Genomic DNA, 12,929 nt, shown 5'->3' on the forward strand with positions numbered 1-12,929 from the left:
GCCCTTAAATTATCCTACTAAACTTTTGAAATTTTCTTTTAGCTATACATGTTTAATGCTCAGTTATGTATTTTTAGAAATGTAACATTTTTTAATTAAGAAGCACTTTATCAACCACAAACAGAAAAAATATAAAAACCAATTAATGTAGGAACAGACTGTTTCAGAACCATTATATCTGTACACAGCTGAAAAAAGCACCCACGTAGTTTGAAACAGTTCTTAAAAAAAAATTAAGTTTTAGTTGAAGACATATTTAAAAATCTAGAATTGAGTTTAAAAAAATCAATGAGGCAGTTACAAAATTTATATTAAAACATGAGATTTGAAGAGGCAATAATACAGATATAAGTTTCACCTTTGCCTTGAGTCTCTTAGCCTAATGGAATTGGAGTAAAAACCAAGTCAGTTTTGTTTTTTTCCTTTTCATATCAAAATTAAAGCTTTCCTAGGTTGAAACCACAGAACAGAATGCTTCACTAGTTCATCCCATTTTTCTACTACAGTTAAAAAAATTCTTCAGAGGGAATGTTCCAGATGACTGTTTCTTGCTCTTTTTGGAGTCACAGCTTTTGCAGTTTTTGTCATTTTCTGTGAAATTTCCATAGTGTATTACCTGCTTCCTAGCTTTGGTAGAATATGCTGAATATAATTTAACCTTTCTTATGTAATTGAGTCATTGTTATGTAAAACATGCTCTAATACAGTACCTTTTGAAGATATTGAGGTTACTAAGGTGCTATTCACTAATTGACTTTTACAGTTTTATTTAGTTATTGATGTTATGTTGTTTATACACAACTCTGAGTCAACGCACGTGAGGGTATTTGCATCTCATTGTTTTTCTTGTCAGTGAGAGGCCTTTTTCCTTTACTTCCAGGTTCATAATTGTACCCTTAATAGTTGAGGTAGGTAGTGGCCTCCAGATAAGTGAAGCATTACTCTTTGGTTTCTTCTACCCTAGCAATGGCTTTATCCTATGCCTGTGCCCAAGACTCTCATAACTCTCTTTAATCTTAGCCAAGTCACTAACCCCTCTTATATTTAAGGCCCTCCATTATGACTGGATTTATGACTGTGCCTGGAATGGTCATAAGGTTTGTATTGGTAGCTCACTGTTGTGCATTTTACTGCATTCTGGTTTCATGGAGAGAAGAACTGAGGTTAATCTTTTGCTTCATTCTGATAACAAATTAATATAGTATCATAACTATTACCTTTCCCCACTGTCTAAGGGAACAGTATAGAGGAACTTAGTAGAAGTAATGTCAGATTGACTTCTTGATCTTCATTTTGCAGAACTGGTTTATCTATTTGCATATATAATCACTTTAAAATGTCAGGGAGTGATACTCCTTAAAGTTCTAGAATTGAATGAAATGTTTTTTAAATGCGTAGTATTTATATGCCTGTATGTGCTGTAAAACTGTAAATCTGTAAAACTAATTTTAAATTCTCATGAATTGGAATATTATAGCATTAACATTAATAATAACAATAATAATTTAGATTAGACCTGAATAGCTGCTGTTGGATGGAATTCAGTAATCAGGTTAATATCTTAGAACCCTTCCAAAAAATATAATCCTTGAGTCCCAAAAAATTTAATCACTGAGTCACTAATGGACTTGGTTATAAAGCAGTCTCACATGTAAGGTGCTAAGGAAGACATAGTCCCTACGGTACTATTTCAGCAAAACTCTGGCTTCGAATCAGGGTAAAGAAAGAAAGGGACCAAAAGAATGCAGTGAACAAAGAATCATTTTAGAGAGAAGAAAGGTTTGAAATTAAATCTAAAAGATGCATTTATTTATAGGATTTTCAAATCTTGAATTTCTAGAAACACTGCAGATAGAAATGATCTTCCTTTTATGCCAATTGATGTAGGCAGTTCTCAGAATTCAATTCCATGGTCAAACATCCACTCAGGCTAAGTAAAATATTTGCCCAGGATTTTCAGTGGAAATATAAATATCTCTTCCCTAGCCACAGAGCACTATTAGGTGTCCTGTAATAGAATATATGGTAGCCCAGTTGTATGCATTCTCTCTTGATGGAGTTAATGGTTTATGGTTCTGATGCAATAAATTAACAGAACAATATCTTTGTAGTCTGGTGAGCCCTGATTTTAAACTTTGCCATTTTTTAATGTTTTAGGTTCGAATTGCTACAGAAGGAATCAATGGAACAGTGGGTGGGAGCAGATTAGCTACTGATCTTTATATAGAGGCAATGCTTTCTCATCCTTTGTTTAAGAATATCTTATGTAAGGAAGATTTTAAGGTAAGAGCAATGGGAATAAAAATCACTTCAGCTGTCTTCTCGTCTTCTGTAAATGGTTGTTTTCATACTGATATGTAACATTAAAACCTCAATTAGCAAGAACCCAGATGATTAGGGACTGGACCTGTGATTTCACCAGAATAAGGAGCTATCTGGTGAGGAAACTCCTTCTACCAACACAAACCAGTACCTTTTCTGTAGTTTGTAGTATTAGAGAGTTACCCCACAGTGCTAAATGACTTTTGCAGGGTCATGCAGCCAGTATGTTTCATAAGTGGGATGTGAACCCTTCCTGACTCTGTAACCACTAGGCCTTGCTGTACCTCTCAGGAACTTTGAAATAATCAGAATCTTTTGGGCATTTTACTTTTAGAGGAAAAAAAAAGAGGCAAACAGTTGGTGTTGTTTTTTTTTTAGCAGGCTTTCTGGGGCAAAGACAAATTCAATCAAAATCTATTACCTTTTATATCTGTAGTGTTAAAGAAAATGTACCCTAAGAGGCAGTAAAATCCTCCAAACACAGTTATGTTCACTGTTACAATTACTAAGTTAGAAAAGTATCATAATGTTTTTAGCAAGATTTTTCAAAAGTTTTCATGTTTGAATTGCACTTTTTCTTTTCCTATGCAATACTCTTATTACCAGAATATTCCAATTAACTGAGTTTTTTTTTTTACTAGTTTTTGTTATTTTTCAGATTTATAAATGATTTTTGTTACCCCTGGGCCTCTCAGATTCTGTCCACCTCATTTTTCTTCTGAAATTCTTTAATATCCAAATATCAATTTCTTCTATAATAGGATACAAACTAACTTTATTTAGTAGGTTTAGATGGATGAAATTTCAGTATATTAATGAGCAGAAGCAGAAGCTTTCCATGGAAGAGATGATAGGGACAGAAACATTTTAAGAAGAGAGATTTAGGGATGATCTATTATATGTATAATTTTAGGGCCCTCTCCCATCTTTTGTTTCCATGGTTGAAATCAGCTAAGATTTTTCTTCAGAGGTTTTGTTCATTTGTTTTATTTTTGTTTTGTGTTGTTGCTTTCTTTAGCAGAAGGGTACAAATTTGAAAAGCAGACAATTTTTTTCTTCCCTTGGGTAGGCTAGAGCAGCACTTCTTAAACTGTAGGTTACAACCCCATAAGGGGTCCCGAAAAATTTGGCAACAGTAAAAAGTTTCTGAACATGCAACAACCGAAATTAATTGAAAATCAAACATGTAGTGAATCAGAGGTGTTTCTGGCAGCGCTTGCCCATGTTGTATCGCACAACTTCACTGGGGCCTTGGTTCTGAACACAATGCATGTGCACTTTGCACTGTGCATGCCCTCAGGCCATGTAACACCAAGGAACACTGCCAAAATTTGAAAAGAGGTTTCTAGTGGAAAAAGGTTAAGAAGCCCTGGGCCAGAGCACAGGTAACCACTTTTTTTTTTCTCATTTTCACCCACTACAGATTATTTGAAGAAAAAGGAAATGAGAAGTCAGTATAAAGTTGATAAACACTCAATAACAGATAAGACAGGGTAGTACAATAGAAAGAGCTTTGGAGGGCTAAAGGAACCCAGTTCTAGTTCCAATTATGCCACTGTCTTAGCAGTGATTTTTATGACTCCTTTCAACTCTTAAGATTATATGATTTTATTGCCTTGGGCAGATAATATTGGCTTTCTGGAACTCAGCTTCCTCATCTGTAACCACACACACACACACACACACACTCTCTCTCTCTCTCTCTCTCTCTCTCTCTCTCTCTCTCTCTCAAAGTTGCTTGCCAACTCTAATATTCTGTGATTCTAAACTTTACATTCACTTATTATTATTAAACATTGATAACCTTCCTTTGTCTCAGTTTCAGTTAAACTTCCTGATAGCTCTAAATCTTATGATCCTTATTTGGTAATACAGAAAAAATGTAGTATCTATGTGGTGACATAGATTTTTGAGTCAAGGACACGTGGTCAAACCCTTTATGTGGCAAGAGTTGAGTTTTAGTTCATACTGGATGACCTCTTTGGCCTGTTCCAGCCCTAAAACTATACCCTTTTTTTATGGTCCATTTTTTTTTGTATGTGGCACACTTTATTGCCATTATATTTAAGTAGTATTCATTGGAAGCAGATCATCTCTTTCTTACACTTTCCAAGGTCCTGAGGCAATTTAAGGAAAGTATTTAGTTCAGGGGCACCTGTGATAATGTAATAAGTTTCACTATAGTAATAATCTAAGAAGAGAAAGAAAACAGATACATTAGTGCTTCTTGTCTAGTTTCCATACGCTATTACACGGTGAACTTTGTTTTACAGTTTTTATCTCAGACTTTAGTTTTTGTGTTCATGAAGAGGTCAGGTTTTCCCTGTTTGAAATGACTGTGGAATACGCAAGCCACTTTGTAAATTTGTGTCATGTTGTGTTGTACATTAAAATTCTTATATTTGGTTCTTGTCTCAGGACCAGAATGGGGAAGGAGTGGAGGGCTGGGAGGTTTGGCTCTGAGGAAGGGAAGACTTTGTATTCTTTGTTTTTCATTGGCTAGACCAGCAAAGGAGGAGCTTACTGTTTTCCAGGACTTCATGTTGGTGTATTTGAAGAAATCGTGCCCATGGGAATCAATCCCAGTGTGATCTCGTACAAAAAACCTGGTATGCATATTTTAGAAAAAATTGAAATGTATTTATTAGGCTTTAAAACTGCTGTATAGAGAAGCAAAATAGAAAGTAAAACTCAGAACAGATCTGTAGTGATTTGTGAAAAAAGCAAGCATTTCCCTATCTTAGATATGGAATAGTCATAGTGTGAGCACATTAGAAACCTGAGCAGGACTACTGGGTGTTTTAAAGCTTTGGCACTTGAAAAATGTTCCCTAACCTTTTCAACTGGTTATTTCATTCTCACAAGTTAAGTTACTAGCTTTCTAGAGTGGAATAATTCATGTCTACTGGACAGCAGTGCTATCCTACATATTCAGTCAAGATCGCAGTTACATACAATATTTTTCTGTTATTATATATAACTGAAATACCTACATATTGTGTATTATAACATATATTATAATAGTGTATAGCTATTCAAAATATCACCTAGGGACAAAAGAAAGAGGAAAATAGGAATTAAGCTGTGAATGTCAAGAAAAAGAAAGGTTTACTGGATTTGGAGTGAAGGCACCTGTGTGCTTATTTTAGCGATACTTTTTATTACCTTAGGAGTCTTGGGCAAATCATTTCATATCTCAGGGCCTCAGTTTTCTCACATGTACAAGGAGGAAATTGGATTAGTTGGTCTCCAAGGTTCGAGGTACTTTCCAACACTAAAATTTTTTGATTCAGAATATATAAAGCAGATCATGGTTGATACACTGTGTTTTAATCTGGGCCAATTTTAGCTAAGTTAGCCCCTTTTAAAGAATTTTGAGTATTTGCTGTCTGCCCAATCTTATGCTCAAGATCAGTGGAACAGTAGAAGGAACTTACTCTCATTAGATGAGACCCTTAGCAAAAACAGTGAACTTGGTAATGCTTTAGGGTTTACACTGATCTCTGCTTCATTTATTTCATTCTATATTATGTGCTATATATAGCAAGAAACTTTGATACCTGGGTAAATATTCCCTGGGTTCAAGAGTGAATATTCTCTGACACTTTGGCTGACGTTTTTAGTCTCCATCGTTCTAAAGAGACAGAACATTCTCCAAGGGACAGAGAATACTTTTTTACCCCATACTCCAAGTTACCATATTAGGGTACCATGATATGTTCATGGGAGTCCTGATTACCTAATTTAGCTTTAAGGCTTTCCAGACTTTTCCTTGTTACCAGACAGCTCTGTTGCTATGCATTAAGATAATCCACTGAGCTCAGTGATGCCCTTTGTGATATGTTGATCTTCCTTAATAAGGAATAGGTATAGTAAAGAGTTCTTTCTGCATGCTGATTGTCAAGTACACTCTCATTTTGTGCAAATATGCCCTTACTCCATCAGCGACTTAGAATTAGACCATTCAGAGTTAAACCAAGTTGAACAAAGCTTTTTATCAAGCACTCACCATTTTTTGCCTTCTCTCATATTAGTAGCAATATCATGTTATGACTTGTGGTTAAGGTACATGGTTAGAATGGAAGTTTGTGGTCAGACAGAAATTAATTTCATGCTTTGCTGTCTTAGATCTCTTGATGTTAAGCCAAATACAAGTTGGTAAAATTCTGAATATAATAACTCCTGAATTTCCTTTCATTTGGTGGGCCATATTCTTTGTAGGGATTCCACAAAAAGAGACTCGGAGTAGAAAGGTTAAACATACCTTGCAGTCTAATACTGTGAAATTGTCATTTTAAAAAATAGCTATTTTAGCAGCTTGATTGTAATTTGTGAATATAAGAGATTTGGGTGGAGAGGACCACTTAAAATCATTTTGTCCTGGCTCTCCGAGAGTATTTTACAATGTCTTTAAAGTACTTTTGGTTTGATTTTAGGAATCCATTTATCCCCTGGTGAATTTCATAAAGAAGTTGAAAATTATTTATATCAGGGTAATCAAGAGCAAAATGACACTATTCTGCTGGACTGCAGGAACTTTTATGAAAGTAAAATAGTAAGTTCATTTTGGGTTAGATCCTTGTTTAGGCTCAATAAAATGATTTCGTGCTTTCCACAACGCTCAGTGATTTCAGAGGACAAAGAAGCCCACCTGTGTTAACCACATGTGAGAATCACGATTTATTTTTCTTGGCGCCTGGTTTCTAACAAAGGCAGTATCCTGACAGTATTTGCAGTTTCAAAGAGACTATGAAATCTCAAACTCGGGATTTGTCAAGAAGTAGAAAAAAGCATGTAACTTTAAAACACCTTACCTTCTATTAGAGTTGTTTCTCTTACAAGCATACTCTTGTAATATATGACAGGGTTAGGATCTCATTAATTTTTCTTTGTGAAAATACCACAGTTCTTCTCTCCTTTAATGTCTTTCAGAAAAAGGGGAATGTTTGGACTCACCTACCTTCATTTCTCAACTCAGAGTCTTTGAAATGAGTTTTTCCTAAGCAGTAGGTGGCAAATGAAATCCTTTAATTTTAAGAAAGATACGTTGTCAGATACAAATGCTTCTTTGCCAAGGCTGAGGTTGTTCAAGAAGTGAAGCCATGTTGTTCTGATAACTCCCATTTCCCTGCCACCTGTTGTTCACTTCTTTCAACAACTGTATTGTAATGGCATGACAATCATTCAATATTTCAGGGACGTTTCCAGAAATGCCTGGCACCAGACATCAGGAAATTCAGTTATTTTCCCAGTTACGTGGACAAAAACCTAGAACTTTTTAAGGACAAGCGTGTGCTGATGTACTGTACAGGGGGCATTCGTTGTGAAAGGGGTTCAGCCTACCTCAGAGCTAAGGTAAGCTGTGCTCCATGGAACGTGCAGCAGGCAGGGACAGAGAAGACCTCAAGAGCAGTTAGAGGATTAATGAGTTCATAAGGGCTTCTTTGAGTTTCCTGTGTGAGCTATGGGTTTCTCATATGAGATGAAATCTGAGGTTCCTGAAAATTGCAAGCAATGCTGAGTCTTTAGCAGTGACGTTAAAATAAAAGGTGGGAAATTAACCCTTTCCCTGTACCAGGAGGAGGAGTATAGTGAAATGGAAGGAACATTAACCTAGAAGCCAAGGTACACGGTCCTAGTTCTGGCACTAAACAGTGGCCTTGTTCCAGACACTTAATTTCTCTAGGCCAATAAAAAAAATGGCTGGATTAAATATTCTTTGAGGTCCCTTCTAACTAACAAGCTGTGGCTCTGAGACACTATTTTCCTCAATCTAGGAACAAGTGTGCTAAGTATAAAGTGTGCACATATGGCCATACCAGAGGAAAATGACTTTCTGTAACATTATAATGTCAGATGTCCCTTTAAACTGCCTAGTAAATAGGACACCTTAAGTCTTGCTAACAGAAGAATGCCAAGAAGGAATAATGGGAGAGAAGTGTCTCTAGTGGAAGGAGCAAGGGACTGAGGTTTAGAAGCCCTGTGTTCTTGTCCTGACTTTGCCACTAACTAGCTCTTTGACTGTAAACAGATGATTTGCCACTCTGACCTCAGCTTCATGTTTAAACTATCGAACAAGACTTTCACTGACGTTTTCTAACATCCTGTTAACCTTTAAAATACAGGGAGTATGCAAGGAAGTATACCAGCTCAAGGGTGGCATCCACAAATACCTGGAAGAGTTTCCTGATGGTTTTTATAGAGGGAAATTATTTGTTTTTGATGAACGCTATGCTCTGTCTTACAACAATGACATCATTTCAGGTAGGTCATTCACTTCTCCCCAGAGTTTCAAGTTCGGGTGTTAAGTACTCTTTTTCTTCTAGTCAACATGAAGAAGAAGACATAGACAGAAGCAGTGTGGTCTGATTCCCTGAACGGGGAGTCAGGAGATTTAGGTTCTACTGACTTCTGCTTCTTTGTGGGAGAACTTGGACAAGTAGTTTAGCCTCTGCAGCCTTTAGTTTTCTCATCGGTAGAATGAAAGAAATTGTACCAGATCATCTCTAAGGTGCTGCAGTTCAGCTCTATGATAACACAATCCTGGAGACTATCCAAAGCTTGTGGCAACTCTAAGATTCTGCCTTTCAAGAGATGAATTTCTGATGGTAATCTTTATTTAATTCAAAGAACACATTACAATGCCTTTTGGATAGTCAGGCCATTTTAATAGAAATGAATTTCTGGCTCAGGAAAACTTCTCATTGTCCAAAGGCAGAAGTTTCTCCATTTGCCAGAAACTTCATTTAACAAAAATTCCTAAATCATGAAAGATAAAGCCTTGTTGAACAAAGCCAGTATTTATTGAGTGCTAACTGTATGCAGCAGATGTCTAATTCTATGAGAGAAGACAAAACAGTGGGTACAGTCCCTGCCTTTTAGGATCTTATTCAAGGGGGACAGCATCGAAGGGCATTCCAAATTGGGTTAAGTGCAAGGCCTCAGGGATGTGTGAATGAGGCCATAGTTTTGAAATTCAGACTGGAGTGGAAGGTAAAGAAGGGTAGTCAGTAAACAGGCTTTAAAAATATATGATAATTATGGATTTCACTCAAGAGGTAAAATGAGCCACTGTAAGTTTCTGATGAAGCTGGTGATATGATACAAAAAGTACTTAGGGAATGTGGTTCCCATCTTTTTCTGTAGCATTGCTTAGGAAGGGATACGCTAACATTCAGTTTAGGCAGCTTGGAACAGGAATCTGTGACTCCTTCAAGCTATATGGAATGTGAATGGATATTTAGGGTTCATGGGCCCTAAATAAGGGAAGTAAGTTAGAGGGGATGATTCTGAGGAAATGTTGGTAGGTTGTAGATTTGAACAGAGTGGTGAGGGGCAGAAAGCACCAAAGATGGCCCAGTCTGGAGGACTGAGAAAGAATAATTGGATAGATCTTCATGGTGAAATTGAGATAGAGTGCGGGTTTGAGGGGAAGGTCATAAGCCTAAAGGCAGGGATTAGTGAATATCTACATGTCTGAGAGAGAAAAAGAGCCCCAGGAAGGAGGAGCGATTGTCCTTTTACAGGTAAAGACAAAACTTGGCCACAGGGTAGGAGGTGGCAGTGGAGGGCTCACCTTCAGAGAGGCTGCATAACCACTTGTTGGCTACATCCTCAAAGGGATTGTTTCCCATTCGCCTATGAGCTGGCCTAAATCACCTGTGAGGCCCCTCTGTCTCTAAATCAGTGATCCTATGATTTGAAATTCTGTGATCCTGGAGTGACCAGAAGGGAAAAGGTGACCACCAAGAAAGTGAGAAAAGCATGGGACAAGCCCAAAGGGTATAGTATATCCTAAGGCTGGGCTACTCGGTAAACCCCAGTGGCTGCCTGTGGCCTCTAGGAGCAAATAGAAAATGTTCTGCCTGGCATTCATCATCCTTCATAACCTAACCCTCTCCTACCTTTCCATTGTTCTTACCCCTTGTGCTCTGCCATGTACTCTTTGATCCAGTAATGGGCCCCCCCTTGCTGTTCTGTGAACCAGACGCTTCATCTCTGCCCCAGGCATGTCCCCCATGCATGGAATTTCTCTCCTGTGATCCAACTACTGACCTCCCTGGCTTCCTCTAAGTCCCAGGTAAAACCCTGTCTTTTATAGGAAGCCTTTCCCAACCCCTTAGTCACTTCTTTTGTATCCTCTGTAAAGCTTATTTGTGCATAATTGCTTCCTTGTTGTCTTCCCCCTTTGGATTATGAACCTTTTTGCCTCTTTTTGTGTCCCTGGCACTTCTCACAGTGCCTGGCACATAGTAGGTACTGTTTATTGACTGATTTAAAAAGCCTGTTAAGAAGGAAGGACTAATCAAGCCGCTATATCATTAAGGCAGAATTCATGACTTCCAAAGATAACCATGAATATGCCTGAATGGTCCAGAATCGCAGGATATAAGGAATTCTCAAAGTAGAAGGCAGAGGAGTTAAAGCATTTATTGAAACTCAAAAGTAGCAGACCCATGGACCAGTGTCCCCAATTCGGCATCCTGGCAAGAACCTTCCAAAACCAGTATGCCCATCTCACAATAGTGACCAAGAGGCCACAGAAAAACATGGCAGCAAGCCAAGCCATGCTGATGCTTCCCCCCCCCCCCCCCAATACCAGGGCCCTCCACCAAGAAGACCACCCACTGAGCCCCTGCTCAGCACTCTCCGGTTTCCATGAGGGTCAGTCCTGCTTTTTTTTTTTAATTTAATTTAAATTTATTTATTTAACATATTTAGTTTTCAGCATTGATTTTTCACAAGAGTTTGAATTACAAATTTTCTCCCCATTTCTACCCTCCCCCCCACTCCAAGATGGCATATATTCTGGTTGCCCTGTTCCCCAGTCAGCCCTCCCCTCTATCACCCCACTCCCTTCTCATCCCCTTTTCCCTTCCTTTCTTGTAGAGCAAGATAAATTTCTATGCCCCATTGTCTGTGTATCTTATTTTCTAGTTGCATGCAAAAACTTTTTTTTTCCTGTTGTTTTTGAACATCTATTTTTAAAACTTTGAGTTCCAAATTCTCTCCCCTCTTCCCTTCTCACTCACCCTCCCTAAGAAGTCAAGCAATTCAACATAGGCCACACGTGTATCATTATGTATAACCCTTCCACAATACTCATGTTATGAAAAACTAACTATATTTTGCTCCTTCCCAACCCATCCCACTTTATTGAATTTTCTCCCTTTACCCTGTCCCCTTTCCAAAGTGTTTATTTTTGATTACCTCCACCCCCATCTGCCCTCCCCTCCATCATCCCCCCCTTTTATTTTTTTATCTTCCTCCCTCTTCTTTCCTGTGGGGTAAGATACCCGATTGAGTATGTATGGTATTCCCTCCTCAGGCCAAATCTGATGAGAGCAAGGTTCACTCATTCCCCCGCTCACCTGCCCTCTCCCCTCCTCCCACAGAACTGCTTCCTCTTGCCACCTTTATGCGAGATAATCCACCCCATTCTATCTCTCCCTGTCTCCCTCTCTCAGTATGTTGCTCTCTCATCCCTTAATTTGATTTTATTTCTTTTAGATATCTTTCCTTCATCTTCAACTCACCCTGTGTCTGTTCTCTCTCTCTCTCTTTTGTGTGTGTGTGTGTGTGTATATATATATATATATATACACACATATATATATGTACACATAGATATATACATACATACACATTTCACCTATATATATATATGTATATATATATATATATACACATAAATATATATATATGCATATTCCCTTCAGCTACCCTAATACTGAGGTCTCATGAATCATACACATCATCTTTCCATGTAGGAATGTAAACAAAACAGTTCAACTTTAGTAAGTCCCTTGCAATTTCTGTTTCTTGATTACCTTTTCATGCTTCTCTTGATTCTTGTGTTTGAAAGTCAAATTTTCTATTCAGTTCTGGTCTTTTCACTGAGAAAGCTTGAAAGTCCTCTATTTTATTGAAAGTCCATATTTTACCTTGGAGCATGATACTCAGTTTTGCTGGGTTGGTGATTCTAAGGTTTTAATCCTAGCTCCATTGACCTCCGGAATATCGCATTCCAAGCCCTTCGATCTCTTGGTGTAGAAGCTGCCAGATCTTGGGTTATTCTGATTGGGTTTCCACAATACTCAAATTGTTTCTTTCTGGCTGCTTGCAGTATTTTCTCCTTGATCTGGGAGCTCTGGAATTTGGCGACAATATTCCTAGGAGATTTCTTTTTGGGATCTATTTGAGGAGGCGATCGATGGATTCTTTCAATTTCTATTTTGCCCTGTGTCTCTAGAATATCAGGGCAGTTCTCCTTGATAATTTCTTGAAAGATGATACCTAGGCTCTTTTTTTGATCATGGCTTTCAGGTAGGCCAATAATTTTTAAATTATCTTTCCTGGATCTATTTTCCAGGTCAGTGGTTTTTCCAGTGAGATATTTCACATTGTCTTCCATTTTTTCATTCCTTTGGTTCTGTTTTATAATATCTTGATTTCTCATAAAGTCACTAGCTTCCACTTGCTCCAATCTAATTTTTAAGGTAGTATTTTCTTCAGTGGTCTTTTGGACCTCCTTTTCCATTAGGCTAATTCTGCCTTTCAAGGCATTCTTCTCCTCATTGGCTTTTTGGAGCTCTTTTGCCATTTGA

The 12,929-nt window shown here is 37.8% G+C and overlaps 1 protein-coding gene across 2 annotated transcripts in view; it reads left to right on the forward strand.

The window, feature by feature from the left end:
* Positions 1-12,929, forward strand: part of TSTD2 (thiosulfate sulfurtransferase like domain containing 2) — a 36,216-nt gene that overhangs the window by 18,033 nt on the left and 5,254 nt on the right. For both annotated transcript variants that reach the window (XM_036741497.1, XM_036741498.1), the window contains exons 5-9: positions 2,158-2,283; positions 4,826-4,931; positions 6,759-6,877; positions 7,519-7,677; positions 8,448-8,586. In XM_036741497.1, coding sequence (XP_036597392.1) covers positions 2,158-2,283; positions 4,826-4,931; positions 6,759-6,877; positions 7,519-7,677; positions 8,448-8,586 — 649 coding nt within the window. The remainder of the gene's footprint in view (positions 1-2,157; positions 2,284-4,825; positions 4,932-6,758; positions 6,878-7,518; positions 7,678-8,447; positions 8,587-12,929) is intronic.

Source organism: Trichosurus vulpecula, chromosome 1, assembly GCF_011100635.1.
Source record: "Trichosurus vulpecula isolate mTriVul1 chromosome 1, mTriVul1.pri, whole genome shotgun sequence".
In the NCBI taxonomy this organism is placed as follows: Eukaryota; Metazoa; Chordata; class Mammalia; order Diprotodontia; family Phalangeridae; genus Trichosurus; species Trichosurus vulpecula.